This window comes from Schistocerca serialis, chromosome 6 (genome assembly GCF_023864345.2).
Source record: "Schistocerca serialis cubense isolate TAMUIC-IGC-003099 chromosome 6, iqSchSeri2.2, whole genome shotgun sequence".
Classification (NCBI taxonomy): Eukaryota; Metazoa; Arthropoda; class Insecta; order Orthoptera; family Acrididae; genus Schistocerca; species Schistocerca serialis.
In genome coordinates this window covers 604,068,322-604,087,643 of record NC_064643.1, presented here as the reverse complement: position 1 = coordinate 604,087,643, position 19,322 = coordinate 604,068,322, and the positions used below count along the sequence as shown (strand labels likewise).

At 43.9% G+C, this 19,322-nt stretch overlaps 1 protein-coding gene and 1 pseudogene across 4 annotated transcripts in view; both read left to right on the top strand.

Moving 5' to 3' along the window:
• Positions 1-19,322, top strand: part of LOC126485139 (uncharacterized) — a 504,509-nt gene that overhangs the window by 361,850 nt on the left and 123,337 nt on the right. For all 4 annotated transcript variants that reach the window (XM_050108800.1, XM_050108799.1, XM_050108802.1 and 1 more), the window contains exon 3: positions 2,844-2,914. In XM_050108800.1, coding sequence (XP_049964757.1) covers positions 2,844-2,914 — 71 coding nt within the window. The remainder of the gene's footprint in view (positions 1-2,843; positions 2,915-19,322) is intronic.
• Positions 6,606-6,723, top strand: LOC126485513 (5S ribosomal RNA; annotated as a pseudogene).

Sequence of the window (19,322 nt, the reverse complement as noted above, 5' to 3'; positions counted from 1 at the left end):
GATGCTGTGCGTTCTTAAATGTTTTAGCGATGACGAACGTTTATAATGTTCTGCGTTTTATCCACTTGACATATTGTGCGTTATTTCAGCGTAAAATGAACATGTTTTATTACAAAGAATGTTTGGCGTATGTAAATGTACAGGTCCACCTGAGGTTATTTGGTTTTTATAATACCAAACTAAAACTTTTATGTAAAGTGAGACATATTCCATGTATTGCATTTACTTACAGATCTGAAGATGACACCAAAGACTGTTGAAATCGATTGTCTTGATCATAAAATATTTTGTGTAATCTTGACTTCTGAATGGTTTTTAACAGGATGACTACATTTTCTGGATGCATACCCGACGAGAATACCGACTTTCTGTCTTTATAGGACGAGAGAGCACTTTGCGTTGCAGCTTATCTGCGCGTGATCAGTGAGTTGTAGCATCAACGGCATTTCGTCGGTAGTGACAGAGTAATTAAGGTAGCTCCATCAGTCGTAGATTGGAATGGTTATATTCCTCTTACTTAGTATGTGATTCTTCTAGCGCTAACGTTATCTTCTGTCGTATCCGTTTGGTCGCAGATCGATCGAGCGTAATTGTTGCTGTCGAAGATCTTATTTGTACAACTTTAACATTCCTTATATACACTATTCTGCTATTAACGTCCCTTACAAGTTTTGAAAAGAGCCGCGAAACTACAGTCTGCCCGTTTCTTAGCATGAGTATCACTTTAGCGAATTAACTATTCGACAGGCCAGATTCACATATATTAAAGAGTTTAAATGTTTCCACAACGATGGTTAATATTTTAAGGCGTGTGACAGTTCATTTAATTGCAAATTATATAAGAATCTTAAAGTATATTTGTTTCTGCAACTCAGTAAGATGCAAATAATTTGGTTCTAATAACGAAAGTCACTGCCCAGTCGCGTGTGCATTGCCACTGCTGTTTACAACACTCCACGAAGCTCGCAGGATTCAAACAGTCTAACATTTTCTTTCACAACGTTCACGTCAGTATCTAGTACAAATCGAGCCGGAAACGTTACAGCCTGGCAGTATATTTGTTCGCGTTTTTATCCAACGCGGTGCTGACACGTTACATGTTGTATAGCAACGCCTCCCACTGACTCTTCCTCTTCGACTAGCACTGTCGGTATCGCTCTCGCTTCACAGAGTGTATAACACTTCTGCGTATTACATTTAGTTTTGCGCGACGCATTTAACAAACGAATTACAAAGAAGATCAAAAGGAACTTGAAATTTTTGTATACTCAATTCATAAGAGATTCGTGTTGCAACATAAAGTAAAACATAATTACATTTCATATACGGAAGTAAACAAAAAATATCCTGTATCGTCGAAGATCTTATATGTACAGAGTGAAAAGAAGAGAAAGGAAATAAAGGAGGAAAAAATTATCATTTGTAGATAGCAGTGTCTTCACGCCCCGTTCAGTAGTGACTAGTTGGAGAAATGGAAGACAGAGATTTCTTGACAGAGATGGTCTAAAAAAGTTGGTTTGATTGACTCCGTGCTGAAGACGTAGTAAGCGGCAGCCTGTACCGTTTCCTTCGACGTTGTGGAACACTAAACCCATCGGAGTAACAGACGACACACCAAGCACATGGAAGACTGCCACCCTGACAATACCTGTCCTCCCAACACTTACGGTGCACTATCGTATTCGACAGTTTACTTCACACGGTAACGTCGCTAAACAGCCCTACTCATCAGCGGAAGCAATCCCACTTGTCAGCGGAAATGGTTCATTAGAACCTTGATCAATACAAGGCTTGGATGACGTAGAATGAACTCTCACCCAGTATGATGAAGGACTGCCTTTGGAATCCAGACCAGCCTGAATCACCGTGACAAAATCCTAAACGATGGTTAGTGGGACTTTAAACCATCCGTCGAGAAAAATATTACTCACATTCCTTGAAACATACTCCCCCTCCTCCCGCATTGCCCCCCCCCCCACTTCCTCTCCCACGATACCGACCATCGTGGATTGTTAACATTCATATCTGAATTTTTTGAGACTCAGTAATGACTCATTAAACGTTCTTTGGACATTAAGAGGCGAAGTGCGAGTGTTAGCTTCATCCTCTTAGAAGAGGTAATCCTCTAGTGAGAACATTTCCTACGCCACTGATTGTATGGGGTCACCTAAAATGCTTTCGCTGGCCACGTGCATTACTTTTCCTTTTGTGTGACGACAGCATCCACTGACAACCAGTATACATGAAATGAATGATATCATTGTGGTTTAGAAATTTGTCCTTACGAGTCTCTTTTAGTGACGTTAAAATAAAAGCCAAACAATAAAACAAAATATTTTGTAAACTCTAAGAGAAAGTGTTGCATTCAAAGAGCCGTTAATTATCAAACAACGCACTGGATCGCTGCGCAAAGCCCTTTCACACAGAGCACGACGACTCTTACGCCTTAGAAACTCAATGGTGCTGCATCTGAGAGATTCGTTTTAGAGGTGAGGACAGCACGCGTAATAGCCATCGCTCTTAAAACAACTGTATGTCAGCTGTATCTGTAATAGTACCCAATGAGTCCAAGGGTAAGTACTTTGATTTCATAAACGAAAGCTGGTTTATTTTCGAAATTTTATTACGTGTAAACAGTTTGCCTCATTTGCAATTGCTATTTTGAAAATAAGTCAGCGTCCTTCGTTTCGTGGGAAAAATACGACTGCCTGTTACGATCGGCTGATTTCAATCGAAACAAAATCTTACGTCGAGAATAAGCGAGGGATAGAGCACTGTTATTAGCTATATATTTGAACTACTTGTAAACTTCTAGTTTGCTGATGGATATCTTCTTTTCTCAGGTACCACGCAGACGTCATTCCCCGCTGGCGCTGTGTTCAACGTAACGTGGCACCTGGCGTACCCACACAGGGTGAGTAACCGGCGCTAGCACCGACGTCTCGTGACCTATCGCCTTGCCTGTTTCCGAGTCACATCGCCGCTCTCGTCAAATCTATCTAAGAGCACAGCAATGCTCCCCCCCCCCCCCCTCCTCCCAACCATCCGTTCTTCCCTTTTTAACTTTCATACTGCAAAAAATTTGGGGATCTCCTACAAAAAAACCGCAATTTCTTCCGACTCTCAGTTACCTGCAACTCTTTTGTTTTTGTTTACTCCATGAATTACTTTTCGTCCCTTCATTGTCCTACAGAAAACATAAACTTAATTGAAAAAACTGGGCAAATGTCGGTAGAATCGCGCTCTGAGGGTTCCTCACAAAATTATGTATGTAGATGATAATAATAATAATTTCGTTTGGCTCAGCGGCCTTGTACAAGCTTTCTATTGGCCGCATCTTCGGCGCTATCCCAGTTTTCAAAAACGGGAAAGGAGACCTTCAGTTTAATGAGCACTTTGAACCATTTATTGTTTCTGCCGACTCCTCAAATCGTTGAGAGATGAAGGCTAGGTTAAAACGAAGACTGAAAATTCCACGGCCCGAACTAGATTCGACCCCGCAAACTCTCGGTTTCGAGATATGCGGTTTATTGCTAAACCACGAGGGCCGTCATATGTGTAGGTAGTTCATCTATAGGTTTTGTCGAGTGAGTTTGCGAGTGTTAAAATATGTGACATATATAGCCATACCTTTTGATTTCGTTGACTTAGAAACGTAAATTATTAACACAGCCAAGGGGCCGTAAACCTTAGTAGGTGAAATAAATTTCAGCTTGATTCCTCTAACCTTTTCGGAAAAAAAAAATGGGATCTTAACAGACTGACAGACAGAAATGCAATCAGAGAACAAATGGAAAAAAAGTGATATAATTGCAAATTATCAATTTACGGATCTGTTTCCTTTGGTTTGCTGCGAAACCTTGCTTCATTCCGCTGATACCACGCGATGTTTTAGAATTATCCTCCACAATAATCGACGCTCCCTGTCCGAAAGTAGAGGGTGTCTAACTGTTCTTCGTTTACCTGTGCTCGTTCCTCTGCGCTTCCTGTTCATAATCACATCACCAACAGTCGACCGGGGCATCTGTAGAGGGGTTGAAGTGTCTCTGACTTATTTATTGATAAAGTTTCTGTACTTCCATCTTGTTAGAGATGGTTGCGGGACTCGGCTGTTCGATGCAGGATGTCAGATTAAACGTTTTTCAGCCGTCTAGTTTCTAAATTGTTTTATTTGGCTACCAGTTTCAGCTTTTTACTACGCCATCTTCAGGCCTCTGACCGACTTGTAGGAAGAATCTCCCTCGGTTCTGATAAAAACAGGGGACAGCAACACGGGTGTTAGTAGATTTTTGCCATGGCGATTACTTAAACTTTCATCCGCCCACAGGTGATGCTTGAAATGATCGCCATAGCTAAAGTCTACTAATAACAGTATGGCTGGCCCCTGTTTTGATCAGAACCGAGGTAGAATCTTCCTTCCTACACGTCAGTCTGGGGCCTCAAGATGGCGCAGCAAAAAGCTGAAACTGCCAGCAAAAAAAAAAAAAAAAAAAAAAAAAAAAAAAAAAAAAAAAAAAAAAGTTTGGAAAGTAGACGGCTGAAGGTTGTTTGACATCCTGTATTTGTTAATCAGGTGACAGCCGATGACCGCGTACGCATTCGAAGTCACCGAGCGCTGCTGGCTGACCATCCTGCTGTTGCCGCTTCTCCGCCACTGACCACAAACTATTTCCCGTCTCCTTTCATACTGGTGGGTCCCCCACTCGTCATATCTAGTGGTCAATTCTGCACTAATAGGGGTGTCCGGATACTTTTGATCAGACAGATGGAGCCGCATGATTAGGAAAGCCGACCCCGAGTAACGGGGAAAGGCGAGGACAAAGTGACAATGACAAAGACGCAGCACTCATTAATAAATTCATGTTTCTACACACTTCAAAAAAAGTTTTGCATCACCCCGGTTCCCACAACTCCTGAAGACAAACGTTGACTGTGGATGATGTATCACAGCCACAGTCCCTTTGGCTGTTTAGAGATGTCACTAAACCCGCCCAAAGATGTAAACAACCACGCATGAGCAGCGCCTATTAGACAGTGGGGGTCCGACAGCCGATCAGTTCCAGTCATTCCAACAGGAAGGAGGTACACGGCCCGTGTTGTCTGTAGTTCAACCATGCCTGGACGGTCAATACCGCGGTTCGATCGCGGCCACATTGTTACTTTGTGCCAGGAAGGGCTCACAACAACTGGTTATATTGTGCCAGGAGGGGCTCACAACAAGTGAAGTGTCCAGGCGTCTCGAAATGAACCAAAGCCATGTTGTTCGGACATGGAGGAGATACAGAGAGACAGGAAATGTGGATAACATGCCTCGCTCAGACCGCCCAAGGGCTACTATTGCAGTGGCTGACCGCTACCTACGGATTATGGCTCGGAGGAACCCTGACGGCAACGACACCATGTTGAATAATGCTTTTCGTGCAGCGACAGGGCGTCGTGTTACGACTCAAACCGTGCGCAATAAGCTGCATGATGCGCAACGTCACTCCCGACGTCCATAGTGAAGGTCATCTTCGCAACCACGACACCACCCAGGGCGGTACAGATGGGCCCAACTACATGTCGAATGGACCGCTCAGGATTGACATCACGTTCTCCTCACTGATGAGTGTAGCATATGCCTTCAACCAGACAATCTTCGGAGACGTGTTTGGAGGCAACCCGGTCAGGCTGAACGCCTTGGACACACTGTCCAGCGAGTGCAGCAAGGTGAAGCTTCCCTGCCGTTTCGGGGTGGCATTACGTGGGGCCGACGTACGCCGCTGGTGCTCATGGAAGGCGCCGTAACGTGAATGCCATCCTCCGGCCGACAGTGCAACCATATCGGCAGCATGTCCGCCTCTGGTAGCTGAGTGGTCAGCGCGACGGAGTGTCACACCTCACGGCCCGAGTTCGGTTCCCGGCTGGATCGGAGATTTTCTCCGCTCAGGGACTGGGTGTTGTGTTGACATTATCACCATCATTTCGTCCCCATCGACACACAAGTCGCCCAAGTGACGTCAACTCGAGAGGCTTGCACCAGGCGAACGGTCTACCCGACGGGAGGCCCTAGCCACACGGCATTTCGATCGGCAGCATACTGGCGAGGCATTCGTCTTCGTGGACGACAATTCGCGCCCCCGTCGTGCACATCTCGTGAATGATAGGATAGCTACATCGCTCGACAAGAGCAGCCAGCATGTTCTCCAGACATGAACCCTATCGAACATGCCTGGAATACATTGGAAAGGGTTGTTTATGGATGACGGACCCACCAACCACTCTGAGGGAGCTACGCCGAAACGCCGTTGAGTAGCGGGACAAAGTGGACCAGCAGTGCCTTGATGAACTTGTGGATAGTACGCACCGACGAATACAGGCATGCATCAATGCAAGAGGAAGTGCTACTGGGTATTAAAGGAACCGGTGTTTACAGCAATTTGGACCACCACCTCTGAATATCTCGCTGTATAGTGGTACAGCATGCAATGTGTGGTTTTCATGAGCAACAAAAAGGGCGGAAATGATGTTTATGTTGATCTCTATTCCAATTTCCTGTACAGGTTCCGGAACTCTCGGAACAGAGGTGATGCAAAACTCTTTTTGATGTGTGTATGTTACTTCTAGCCAACGGTCTTGCCGCAGTCGTAACACCGGTTCCCGTCAGATCACGGAAGTTAAGCGCTGTCGGGCTGGGCTAGCACTTGGTTGGGTGACCATCCGGTCTGCCGAGTGCTGTTGGCAAGCAGGGTGCACTCAGCTATTGTGAGGCAAACTAAGGAGTTACTTGGTTGAGAAGTAGCGCCTCCGGTCTCGTAAACTGACATACGGTCGGGAGAACGGTGTGCTGACCACGTGCCCTCCATATCCGAATCCAGTGACACCTGTGGGCAGAGAAGGACACGGCAGTCGGTCGGTACCGCTGGGCCTCCATGGCAGGCTAGGGCGGATTTATCTTTTTATGTTACTTCTGGCTTTAAAGCCTTCCTGTGCTTTAATTATCCTGTTTATTTATTAAATTGCGCCACCCATACCGAGGTTGAGACACTGCTGCTGATGATTCGTCGTTAAAGCTGCCCTAGTATGATGTGGAATATCAGTTTTCCACGAACACGGATTGTAGGTATAGTTTAGTTAGTTACGTGTTCCATTGATCAATAGCACGGAAAACCGTTATGATGTGGAACGAGTCAAATGCACAAGAAATGCTCACACGAAGCAAGTTTTTTTTTCTTTTCTTTTTTTTGTTTACATTATAGTGTTATACCTAAGTATTTCTATTATCTATCCCATTCCCTTAAATGGCACAAAATGCATATATTATATCTCCAGATTTATTTACTCACATTCAAGAATTCATCTATGGTATAGAAGGAGTTGTCAAGGAGGTATGATTTCAATTTGTTTTTGAAACTATTACTGCTGTCTGTCAGACATTTTATTTCACCTGGTAATTTATCAAAAAGTTTTATAGCAACATATTTTACCCCTTTCTGTGCCAAAGATAGGTTAAGTAAAGGATAGTGTAGGTCTTTCTTTTTTCTGGTATTGTAATCATGAATGTCGCTGTTGATTTTAAACTGGTCCATGTCGTTGAGAAAAAATTTCGTTACTGAGTAAATGTACTGTGAAGCAGTTGTAAGAATTCCTAACCTTTTAAACAGATGCCTACAAGATGTGCGACTATGAAACCCACACATTATTCTAACTTCTTTCTTTTGAGCAGTGAATACCTTTTGCCTAAGTGTTGAGTTGCCCCATAGTATTATTCCGTATGACATCAGAGAGCGGAAGTATGCAAAGTATGTTAGCTTTCTAATTTCCACATCCTCAAAATTGGCAGTTATTCTGATTGCAAAATTTGCTGAACCTAGTCGTTTTAGGAGATCCAAAATATGAATTTTCCATTTAAGATTCTCATCTATATGTACACCGGAAAACTTAGTATGCTCTACCCTGGCTACTGACTTCTTTTGATGTGTTATGTTTATTGAAGGAATTATACTGTGTTTCTTCAAAGTTCGGAGCAAGCCCATTCGCAGAAAACCCTTTAATAACTTTTCCAAAGACCTTATTTCTATCATTTTCTGTCAGACTTTCTTTTACTGTATTAATAATTATGCTTGTATCATCAGCAAACAGTGTGAGTTCAGCATCTTGTTTCACATAAGAAGGGAGGTTATTCACATATATCAAGCTCTTTGCCAGTAATTTCGCAGGAACCGATCCGCTGTTTGATCTCTGTGGGCAGTCGAGGAATATCCGAGGAGCAGAGCGTGTGTGTGTGTGTTTGCACTGGAGGCGAGGTTCAGTAAAAGGCGAGGAAGAAAGACCCGGAGAAGAATGGGCCGCGATGGACGTGCTCCCCTCGTGGACACAGCCGAGGCGTGACCTGGGACGCAAGAGCGCGCCCCGTCCGCTGCTCCTGGCTAGCTGGCAGGCTGAGATCCCACGTCGGTGGTCCCGTCTACCTGCTCTGTTTGCACGTATCGGTTGCCGGCAAAGGGGGCCGCTGATTCTTGGCCATTGGCTCTTCAGAGTGGTTCCGGGCCAGTGAATACCTGCACGGCACGCTCTCCACTGCACCACACACACACACACACACACACACACACACACACACACACACACACTAGCGCGCTCTGCGACTGAGACGCTCCACTGTAGACTTATTCGTTCCAGCCGGCACTGGCATCTGAAGCAGGGAGAAAAAAAAAAAAAAAAAAAAAAAAAAAAAAACAACAACACAGATACACTGGCGGGTCCGCAAGCGTATAATGCGAGATCGTGGAGAGCACATTTCTCACCAAATAGTTGACAGCGCCCCAAAGGATACTTTTAGGGCAAACCTATACGGTTGCCATCGTAGGGCGAGCAATCCGGGGAGATAAATAAAATAGACAGACTAGACGTAACACCTTAGAATAAAACAGCGGAATCCTTTAATTTGCCGCCCGCATCTCGTGGTCGTGCGGTAGCGTTCTCGCTTCCCACGCCCGGGTTCCCGGGTTCGATTCCCGGCGGGGTCAGGGATTTTCTCTGCCTCGTGATGGCTGGGTGTTGTGTGCTGTCCTTAGGTTAGTTAGGTTTAAGTAGTTCTAAGTTCTAGGGGTCTGATGACCATAAATGTTAAGTCCCATAGTGCTCAGAGCCTTTAATTTGCCTTTCTGCTCAGGCTGCACAAATGATATCATAACCGATGTCGACTTCTTCGCAAGTCATCGTCAGGTGACATGAGTACATTACCAGGTGTAGAAGTATGAAACCGGTATTTCCTTATAGATGGTGCTAGCCGTGAGTGTAGGGCCCGTGAGACCGCGTCTGCAGCGCCATGTGCTTCGTGTAACGGCTGACGACGAATATCAACACACAGTAACCCAAGTTTCATACATCGGTATCTCTTTCAAAGCCGTAAACATGTCGAGTTTTGTGTCTACGAACTACGATTTGCGGACAGCATTGGTTTTCTGTTATCATGTGAAGAAAACTGCTGCAGAATCGCTTCGAATGCTTCTTGAAGCTTTCTGGGTGCATGCTCTTGCGAAAATTCAATGTTTCGAGTGATTCGAAAAATTAAAAATTGGTGATTTTGACGTGAGAAACGACGAGCGCGGGAAACCACTGAAAAAGTTCGAAGACAACGAATTGCAGGCGGATGAAGATGATACTCAAACTTAACTCGCGGAACGGTTGAATGTGACGCAGAAAGCCTTATTTCTTCGATTGAAAGCAATGGGAAAGGTGCAGAAAGATTCCGCGTGAACTGAATGAAAGACAGGAAGCAAATCGAAAGGCCATTTGTGAAATGCTGCTCGGGAGATATAAAAGAAAGTTGTTTCTCCATCGAATAGTGACAGGCGATGAAAAATGGATATATTTTGTGAATCCTAAGCGTCGTAAGTCCAGGCAGGGTGAATCCAGGCACACCATCGACATCCATTGCAAGATGAAATCGCTTTGGGAAGAAGTCAATGCTCCATGTTTGGTGGGACATAAGGATGTTATCTATTGTGAGCTGCTGAAACCCTGTGAAACCGTTAACACTGATCACTGCCAACAGCAAATGATCGATTTAAATCGAGCATTACCTGAAAAACGATCAGAATATGGAAAAAGGCAACACAAAGTCATATTGCTCCATGACAACGCCCCATCGCCCACCGCAAAATGGGTCAGGGAAACGATCTAGGTGTTCATTTTGGAAATATCAGGGCATACCGCTTATTCTCCAGACTTGGTTCCGTCCGATTATCATCTGTTTTCATCAATGGGACATGCTCTCTCTGAAAAACGCCTCAATTCATGTGAAAATGTGCGAAAATGCTTCGCTCACTGCTTCGCTTCAAAAGAAGAACTATTTTTGGCGTGGCATTCATAGCCTGCCGGAGAGTTGCGAGAAATGTATAAATAACAGTGGAGATTATTTTGAATAAAATATCGTTTATCAGTTTCAAACAACAGACGTGTAGTTATTGCAGCCAAATTCCGATTTCATTCTTAAGCACCTGGTTCATGGTAACTCTTGAAAGTACAGATGAAAAGGGCAAGAGAACCAATTTTTCGTGCCCTTTTCAGCTGTACACGGTGTTAATAAATCATCTTTACAACGTACGACTTTAACACCTTTCGAACTATACTAGATATTAACAAATTGTTTTCAACACGTGGTAACTCATAAAGTTTTGTTTCCTCATTCACACACATCAATGTGTGCGCGCTTAGTGACACGGACAATGTTTACTCGGAATTCCCTCTCCATGTACGATTCACGATCTCCACGATGACATGTTCAAATGCGTTGTGATTGCACGCCTTCAAGTCCTGCAGGTCTCTTACCTTTGTTCAGCACACCAGATCCTACAGGGAGAAGCCTAGTAGTGTGAGGTCAGAGGATCGTGACGGCCATCGAATTGGACCTTCTCGTCCAATCCACCTATCCAGAAACTTTTCATCTAGAAACTGACGAACATTTACGGACCTGCGGGGTGGTGCCCAATTCTGCTGGAGTATGACGTCAGGTTGCAGGTGTTCCAGCTGTGGCACAGCAAGCTCTGGTCAGCGCCACTGCTGACGGCAGACTCGATGGAAAAGAATTGATCAGTAATCAAACACTGACCTTGGGACTCTCTCTTTCCATTTCACGTGTAACATGAGGATGCTGTGAACCCCATATGCGAACGTTATGACGATGGTTACCGGTCACATGAAAAGTTGCTTCATCGGAGAAACACATCTTCTCCAAAAAGTAATTGTTTGCATCTGTCATACCTAGCATAGTCACTGCAAACAGTACACGGTGAGATTTGTCCGTAGACTTTATAACACCTGAATCAGTTGTAGGGACATCACCGTAACTTCTTATGCACACTGTTGATCCTCTCATTTCCAACACTCTGGCTGCCGTACGTACCGATTTTGTCGAACTTCTTGCAGACGCCTGCTGTCCATTGTCAGCGTCGGCGACCCGGTCTCTTTTTATGGAGAACACTAACTGTTTCCACAAGTGACGTATGCTAGCCCGAATAGTTGGGCGGGACAGTAATTATCTTCCATACCGTGTTAAGTTTCGTCGCGAAGCGGACGTCTTCTGTATGAACCTGGCGATACAATGAGCTTTCTGCTGTGGCGTCCACATTTTATATTTTCAAGTTCAATTTTGCGTCAAAATTGCGTCACCTGGAAGGTAAAAAAAAATTATGGGTTGGCTTGTCGCATTTTGGAAACCATTTGTTAATGTTTAGTATAATTTTAAAGTTATTAAAGTCTTAAGTTGCAAAGACTATATGTGGACATCCTGTTCCTTCACGAGTTACTATTTGAACGTACTCATATCACCTGACGATGAATTGCTAAGAAGTCGAAACCGGTCATGATACCATTTCTGTGACCTGAGTATGAAAAACAAATCAAAGAATTTCGGAAACACAAGAACTTTCTCGGCACGCCCAAGGAGTAAATGACCGTCCTACGCAACAACAGCTGAAAGAAATTAATGAAATTATATTTTCTAGAAGTCTCGTAATCCTTCACATAAAGTGTTAAGGTTTTTCGTATGAATCTGTCTGGCATCTGGTTTTACTGCTATTTATTTTATGTGGTCATTGCACATAGCGTTGCTCCGGATGGTTACTCCTAGATATTTGACGATATTTATTGTCTGCAGCAGTTTACCATCAGTAGTTTATTTGTACAGTAGTGGACTGCTTCTCCTATGTGTCATATTGCGCGTACATAAGGGAAAAATTTCATTGTTGTATAGTTACAGTACCGATGGCAGTAACTACGGTAAAATATCTAGGAGTTAACCATCTGGAGTGACCGCATAAAACAAACAGCAGGAAAAGCACATGACAGACAGAGATTCATAGGAAGAATCTTGCGGAAATATAATTCGTCCACGAAAGAAGTTACTTATTAGACCGATTGTTGAACATTGCTTTCAGTCTGGGACCTTACCAGTTTGATTTATTAGAAGAGATAGATAAGATCTAACGGAGAGCCGCGGGTTTCATCTCGGGATCGTTTAGTCGGCGCGAGACCGTAACGGAAATGTTCAGCAAACTCCAGTGGCAGGAGCTACAAGAGTGGCATAGTGCATCACGTAGTGATTTACTATTGAAATTCCGAGAGAGTACGTTCCAGAAAGAGTCGGCCGACATTTAATCTGCTTCCACATACGTCTCGCGAAATGACCACAGAACGTCGGAATTCGAGATATTAAGTTTGCCGACAGTTATTCTTCACGGACGCCATTCATTAATGGAACAAGGAAGAGGGGAGGGGGGGGGGAGGATGAGTTAGTTGTAATAGAAGTTGCCTCCACCACACACCGTCAGGTGGCTTGGGGAGCATACAGTAGATGCATATTCGTTTGAACAATAAAATGCTTCCAATAATTCTGAAAGGAAAATGATTCACAATATTTGATATGAAGTACGAGGATTTAGGAAGGGCTGTTCGTGTATCGCTGACATACAACCGAGCCGTTAACCCACAAAGGAAAGGAATTTGACTGTCCACCAAATGTGGTAGTTTTAGATCTTGAAAAGGCTTGTGACCGATCCAGAGAACATATGGATTCTGACAAATACACAGATTTATCATGTTCGAAATAATTTCTTCAAAGAATCTAAAAAGCTTTCGAAGACAATGTTTATAAGAAATCTGCTGCTTCATACTGAAGTTACAAAGTGGGTGGCTGGATTCAAACGCCGCGTCACTTCCCTCGAAAATGAAACATTTATAGGAGGTCCAAAAACTGTAACCACACAACATCAAGAAACTGTACAATGTTGTCTTTGGTGATGGGTGTTAGGAGTATGTAAAGTTCCTTACACTAAAAGCGTATCTAAAGAAAGAGTGGGGTAAATTTTGTATGATTCCTTCTCTATGAGAAAACTTTGTGCGAGATGGGTGCTCCATTAGTGAATGCTGACAAAAAGGAAATTGTGGTGTCACCGCCAGACATCACACTTGCTAGGTGGTAGCTTTAAATCGGCCGCGGTCCATTAGTACATGTCGGAACCGCGTGTCGCCACTTTCAGTGATAGCAGACCGAGCGCCACCACACGGCAGGTCTAGGGAGACGTACTAGCACTCGTCCCCAGTTGTACGGACGACGTAGCTAGCGATGCACACTGATGAAGCCTCGCTCATTTGCAGAGCAGATAGTTAGAATAGCCTTCAGCTAAGTCCATGGCTACGACCTAGCAAGGCGCCATTAGTAACATTGCATGTATCTATGGAGTCTCACTTGTCTCGTCAAGAGCGATGTACCACAGGGATGGATTAAAGTTAAGTATTCCAGAAGCTACGTACTTTTCTTTATAGCATTCATTACGTATCCTGTTTCAGACCTCACGCCATCCTGGGTGAGCTTATAGCGTGTATTTCGGTCTCCTCAACCCACACTGTGTCGGCACTTCTGTCGACACATCAGAAATACCACAAAAAATTTCTCAGTAATATTTGTAGTAAAGGAATGATAACATACTGGAGTGGGGTCGGATGTGTGTGTTCAACAGGCACAGCGTTTCGGAAATCGATCACGTCTCCATCATCAGATGCGCTGATTGATTGGTTGCCTGTGGGTGAGCACGGGTCTTTTATCTACATACACCTCCCCACTTACCTCACGTAGCGGGCCCAAGGCGATTTGTCCGCTGTTCATACCTTGGAGCGTGTCCAATATTCGGTGTTAAGCCCACATCCAGCAGCGCATGCAATGAGCAACGTGTTCGTTGGTGCCCCACCTGCATCGGAAATCATTTCACTTTTGATGTTGTATAGATTCTGGTTCCCAGAATTGGTTAAGGTTATAGCCGCAGTAGTGGTTGATTGGCTAACTCGACGAGGTCAAAATTCAAAGTTTGAAAAAATGGTTCAAATGACTCTGAGCACTATGGGACTTATCATCTGAGGTGATCAGTCCCCTAGAACTTAGAACTATTTAAACGTAACCAACCCAAGGACATCACACACATCCATACCCGAGGCAGAATTCGAACCTGCGACCGTAGCGGTCGCGCGGTTCCAGACTGAAGCGCCTAGAACCACTCGGTCACCCCGGCCGGCGCAAAGTTTGAAATCCCTTACGAAAATGCTAGTTCGTATATCTAAGGAAGGTTAATTGTAAATAATTTCAGCCTCAGACGAAGTGGTCTATGTAGAAGATAAAAACAATAACAGTATTTTCTTGGTGATTTCAGTTTTATGGGCATTAGGCCGGTCAAAAACTTTAAAGACGTAGTTAGCTAATTTTCAGACTTAAACGAGCCTAGCAAGTCGAGCTGTTTATACGCAACCGCTCAACAGCCGGGTCGTGACGTAACAGTATTTATTTGGTTCAGTTTCCATAGATGAAATTAAATTTAAATTATTATGTAATTACATTGCAAAATAATTTATTTGTGATGTGAAAAAAATCGGTGAAATTGGAATGGAAGTTTATGCTAGTACAAGCGAACGAAAAATGAGTACTACAGGCAATTTCCTGGAATGAAAAATCAAAGTGTAACACCCGTCGCTGTAATCTGCCCTCTTTAGCGTTCTGCTCACTCTCGGCGCCACTTTCTTTCATTATTCTTGAATAGCTGACATTTATGCTCTTATTACAAAGAATATATGTTCTACGAAACGATTTGTGCTTTGAAGCTGTGAGTGGTGTAACCATCTTGTTGCTGTCCAGAGGAACTTTCACTGTTAGCCTTGTCGATGGTGTGTTCGCCTACACAGACTCGGCTACGCTACCTGCACTGCAAAGCAGCTGTGCGGCGCTGCCTCCGTACACAGGCGATCGTCTGTAAGGACACTTCATTAACATGTTCCCCACAACGAGGCGAGAGGTCTGCCTGACCTTCAGAACAAGAAGAGGATTGCTCTCAGTGAGAACAGCTTCACACAGAGATAATGTTCAGTGTGGCAGGGGAGACCTGGTTACTTCTCTAAATTGTACAGGTAATGCGTGAATCGCATGTGTTCGACAAATAGCAAACGCATAAGGAATGCGAAACGTATCTCGTTTCAGTGTTCTTGGTAATTAGTGTAGGCGAGGTTGTTGAGCTGATGACACGGATTAATAATCAGTTTGCTAGATTCTATGATGCTGTGTTAAAATTTTGTTTGTAATTTATGTATTGGTTTTTCGAGTAACGGAAGACTCAACTATTTCTGTGGATAGTTCTGTTTCATTTATCACGAAAGAGTTAATCGAAGACATGCACTGTAGCCATTACAACATTTTGTCTTGCACTTTCTTAGGCAGCTGCGTAAGGGTCTTCGGAATACACAGAGTCTGTGGCACTGGTATTTGAGGGAAGCTGGGTAATGCAACACTGAAATCGTCTAAAACCGCTTAGAAAAGGAGTGTAAGAGTAACGTGTTCTTCATCCTTTCAGTTGAGATGGTGCTGAAATATTGCTCAGTCATCTGTTTTGAAATGCTGGATAGGAATTGTGATATTGTTCAAAACCTTTACACTCTTTTTTTGTGTTATCTGTGACAAACTTGTCTCATTGGGTATCGTTATTTGCTTTCTCTTCTGGTTGCAAGACTCTTTCACATTATAATTTGTCTCACGTAACGGAAATAATTTGTTTTAATGCACAACTTAGTGCTAGAGGTAGCTGTTTCATTCCATGCAGTGACTTTCACTTCGATTTACACGACACAGATTAATGACCTGAGGCAAGCCGTAACATAGTAATCCAGATACGAGAGAAACATGAAATCTCGCATTTGATAAACCACCTGGACCATTTCTCACTAAAGTAATTTGGAAAATTGTGGTAAGATCTTATGGGACCAAACTGCTGAGATCATCGGTCCCTAGGCTTACACACTACTTAATCTAACTTAAACTAACTTACGCTAAGGACAACACACACCCATGCCAGAGGGAGGACTCGAACCTCCGGAATGGGCAGCTCAGGATGTCTGTGTGGGCTTGATAAAAGCTTGTAGGCTCTTTCTCTTTACTGACTCGGGACAGCGAGGTCCGCTTTTTGCGGGTCTTGTAAACCGCTTAGGGCAAAATCCTGGATGTTTCAATTGAAAGGAGACGTCCAGTTTCCTCCATCGATCGTGGCCTGTGCTCCACCTTTAAAGACTTAGTCATCTACTGAACGTTGAACCTTAATTTTCCTTTTTCTCTGTAATGTAGATTAAGTATTTACTTACGATGGACGTATTATTGCACTGAATATGTATAGAAGTCAGATAGCGCTAATACTCGTATTATTTGATATTCTTACTAACATATACAAATCAGTTAGTCCTATAAAGCAATTCGTCAACAGAGAACGAGAAGTTGGTCTCCAGTAAATCCTTTAGACACCTGTTAAGCTGAACTCTGTTAGTAGTTAAACTTTTTATGGCTACTTGCAAGTCATAGAAAATTTGTGTTCCTGAAAAATGGGAACACTTTTGGACGAAAGTAAGTGACTTTAAATCTTTGTACAGCCAATTTTTTATTTCTAGCGTTGATTCGATGAACTGAGTTGTTGGTAAGAAAAAGAGAGAAATTTTTTATGACGAATTTCGTTAAGGAATAAATACAACTGAGAACCGTGTACCGACAAAAAGGTTTCTGCGAATGGTAGATTAGGTGCATTCTTCGCCCTGCACTACAGCACAACCTGTGGAGATGGACGAACACGGGGAGAAAGGCCCAGCCGCTGCCTTTTTACCGTACATAGACGAGCTGCCTGGAAAAATCGGGCACACACCTAGAAAGCACCGAGTAAGAACTGTCTTGCCCGCCCACTAAAACTCGGAGCGTCTCGCTTTACGTAAGGTCAGCGTATGTCAGATACCGTATCACTGTGGCAAGACAAACAGCGCACCATCGAATATCGATGTCGAGAACACCAGCGGCAAGCTCGACTAACGTACCCCAACAACTTAGTGATCGCAGAGCACAGTTTGTCCGAGACGAACGTATCAGCATTTTAGCACAAACCTCGAAAGAGTGGGATAGATTCGTTAGAGAGGTCGGCGAAATCCGCACCATGAACAATCTCGCCAAACAGGACTGCGGCTATAATCTCAGCAAGGCATGGAAACCAACTCTGGGTCTAATCAAGAAGACACACAGGAAACAAAACGTTCTGGCGGCCACAACGGACGTAGTAGCTACACCCACGCCAACTCAACCGGGGCGCCCTGCAAGTCTGCACTGCGCCCCTAGTCAGCGCACCTGATGGTCGCGACATATGTCCGTTGGACACTATGAACAGGCAGTACGCCCGTGAGATGCTCGATCAACAAAAACGCCGGGAGAAACTGAAGAATGACAATATTAGTAGTAACCACAGAATTTCCGCAGGTTATGCAGTTATCTATGATGATGTTACTGTGTAACAAAGCTGCACGAATATTCGGTTTGATCTTGGTATGGTTTCAAAGTGATGGAAACACCGATTACTCGCTTTAAATGTTCAGATACGTAAATTTGTGTATTTCAATAAACGAAAGAATGTTATGTCCTAGGACTATAATACCAGTGAGACAGAACTGGCATTATTCTGCCCATACAAATACCTGGGTGGATAAACTTGCCGGGATACGAAATGTATTACGTTATTCCAGTCGCACATAAATCAGCTGGCAGAGTTTGGGTCACTGGTAGGATACTAGGAAAATGGAATCCATCTACAAAGGAGATCGCTTCCAAAGGCTTTTGCGACCCATCCTAGAATATTGTTCAAGTTTGTCCGACCTATATCAAAAAGGGCTAACATGGGATATTGGACGTATACAAAGAATGGCGGCAGGAGGTCTGTTTGACCCGTGGGAGAGCGTCACGCAGCTGCTGACAAAACTATATTGGTACATACTTGAAGATAGACACAAATTATGCCGTAAAAGCCAACTTAACAGAATTTCAAGAAGCAATTTTAAGTAAGAAATCTAGGAATATACAACAACCCCGTGCATATCGCTCTCGTAGGCACCGCAAATACAGAATTAGACAAATTAACCGCGCACTCAGTCGCTGAAGTAATCATTCCTTCCGTGATCCATAGGTGAATGGATCGGTACGAAGCCCTAATAACTGGTAGAATAGGAAGTACCGTCTGCCATGCAGTTCACAATGATTTGCAGAGTGCAGATGCACATATTAATACAGACTGAAGATGTGTCTCACAGTGATAGCCCATGGCCACCAATATCAGCTGAGGGCCGCTACCTACAATTTATCGCTTATAATGACGCGGAGGAGAATGGAAAAGAAAGCGCACTGCCTTTTTGTAGTCGAGAAGGCTATGTCCACCCCGACAGAATACAATAGCCTCTATACGATCATACTGGTCTCTAGGTGTTTATTGTGAACGCGAGTACAAACCCAGAACGCCGTGATACGCGAAGAAGTTGTTCAGATCAACGTCTCGAATGGAATCTAGATCAATGACGTCACCGAGGTGCAAGATCTGTCTGACACACGATGATCATCATCACAGAAGAGGATGGAGGCGGCCGGGTACTAATCCACGTCCCAAGCATGCAGATCCTTGGAATAAGCAGGGATATGGGTCAGATATGTTTTATGCCACTACCGTGTACGTTTTATCTGACGCATGTCGTCGCATTCGATGGTAACTTGAGGACTGTTCAGTTTCAAAGTAGGGCCAACGAACCTGTTGTCCATCTGTAAGGTCAATATTTCAACGATGCTTTAGTCTTACAAGACGATGATACACGAGCCTACTGCACCCACATCGTGAACACTTTCGTCCAGGAATTGGTCTCAGGTACCTGCTGGCAAAAAAAGCGCGGTTGAGGCTGCTTGGTGCCAACGAAAACATGGCGTGCGTTCCTCGTTCACTCGATGACTTCAGGAGAAA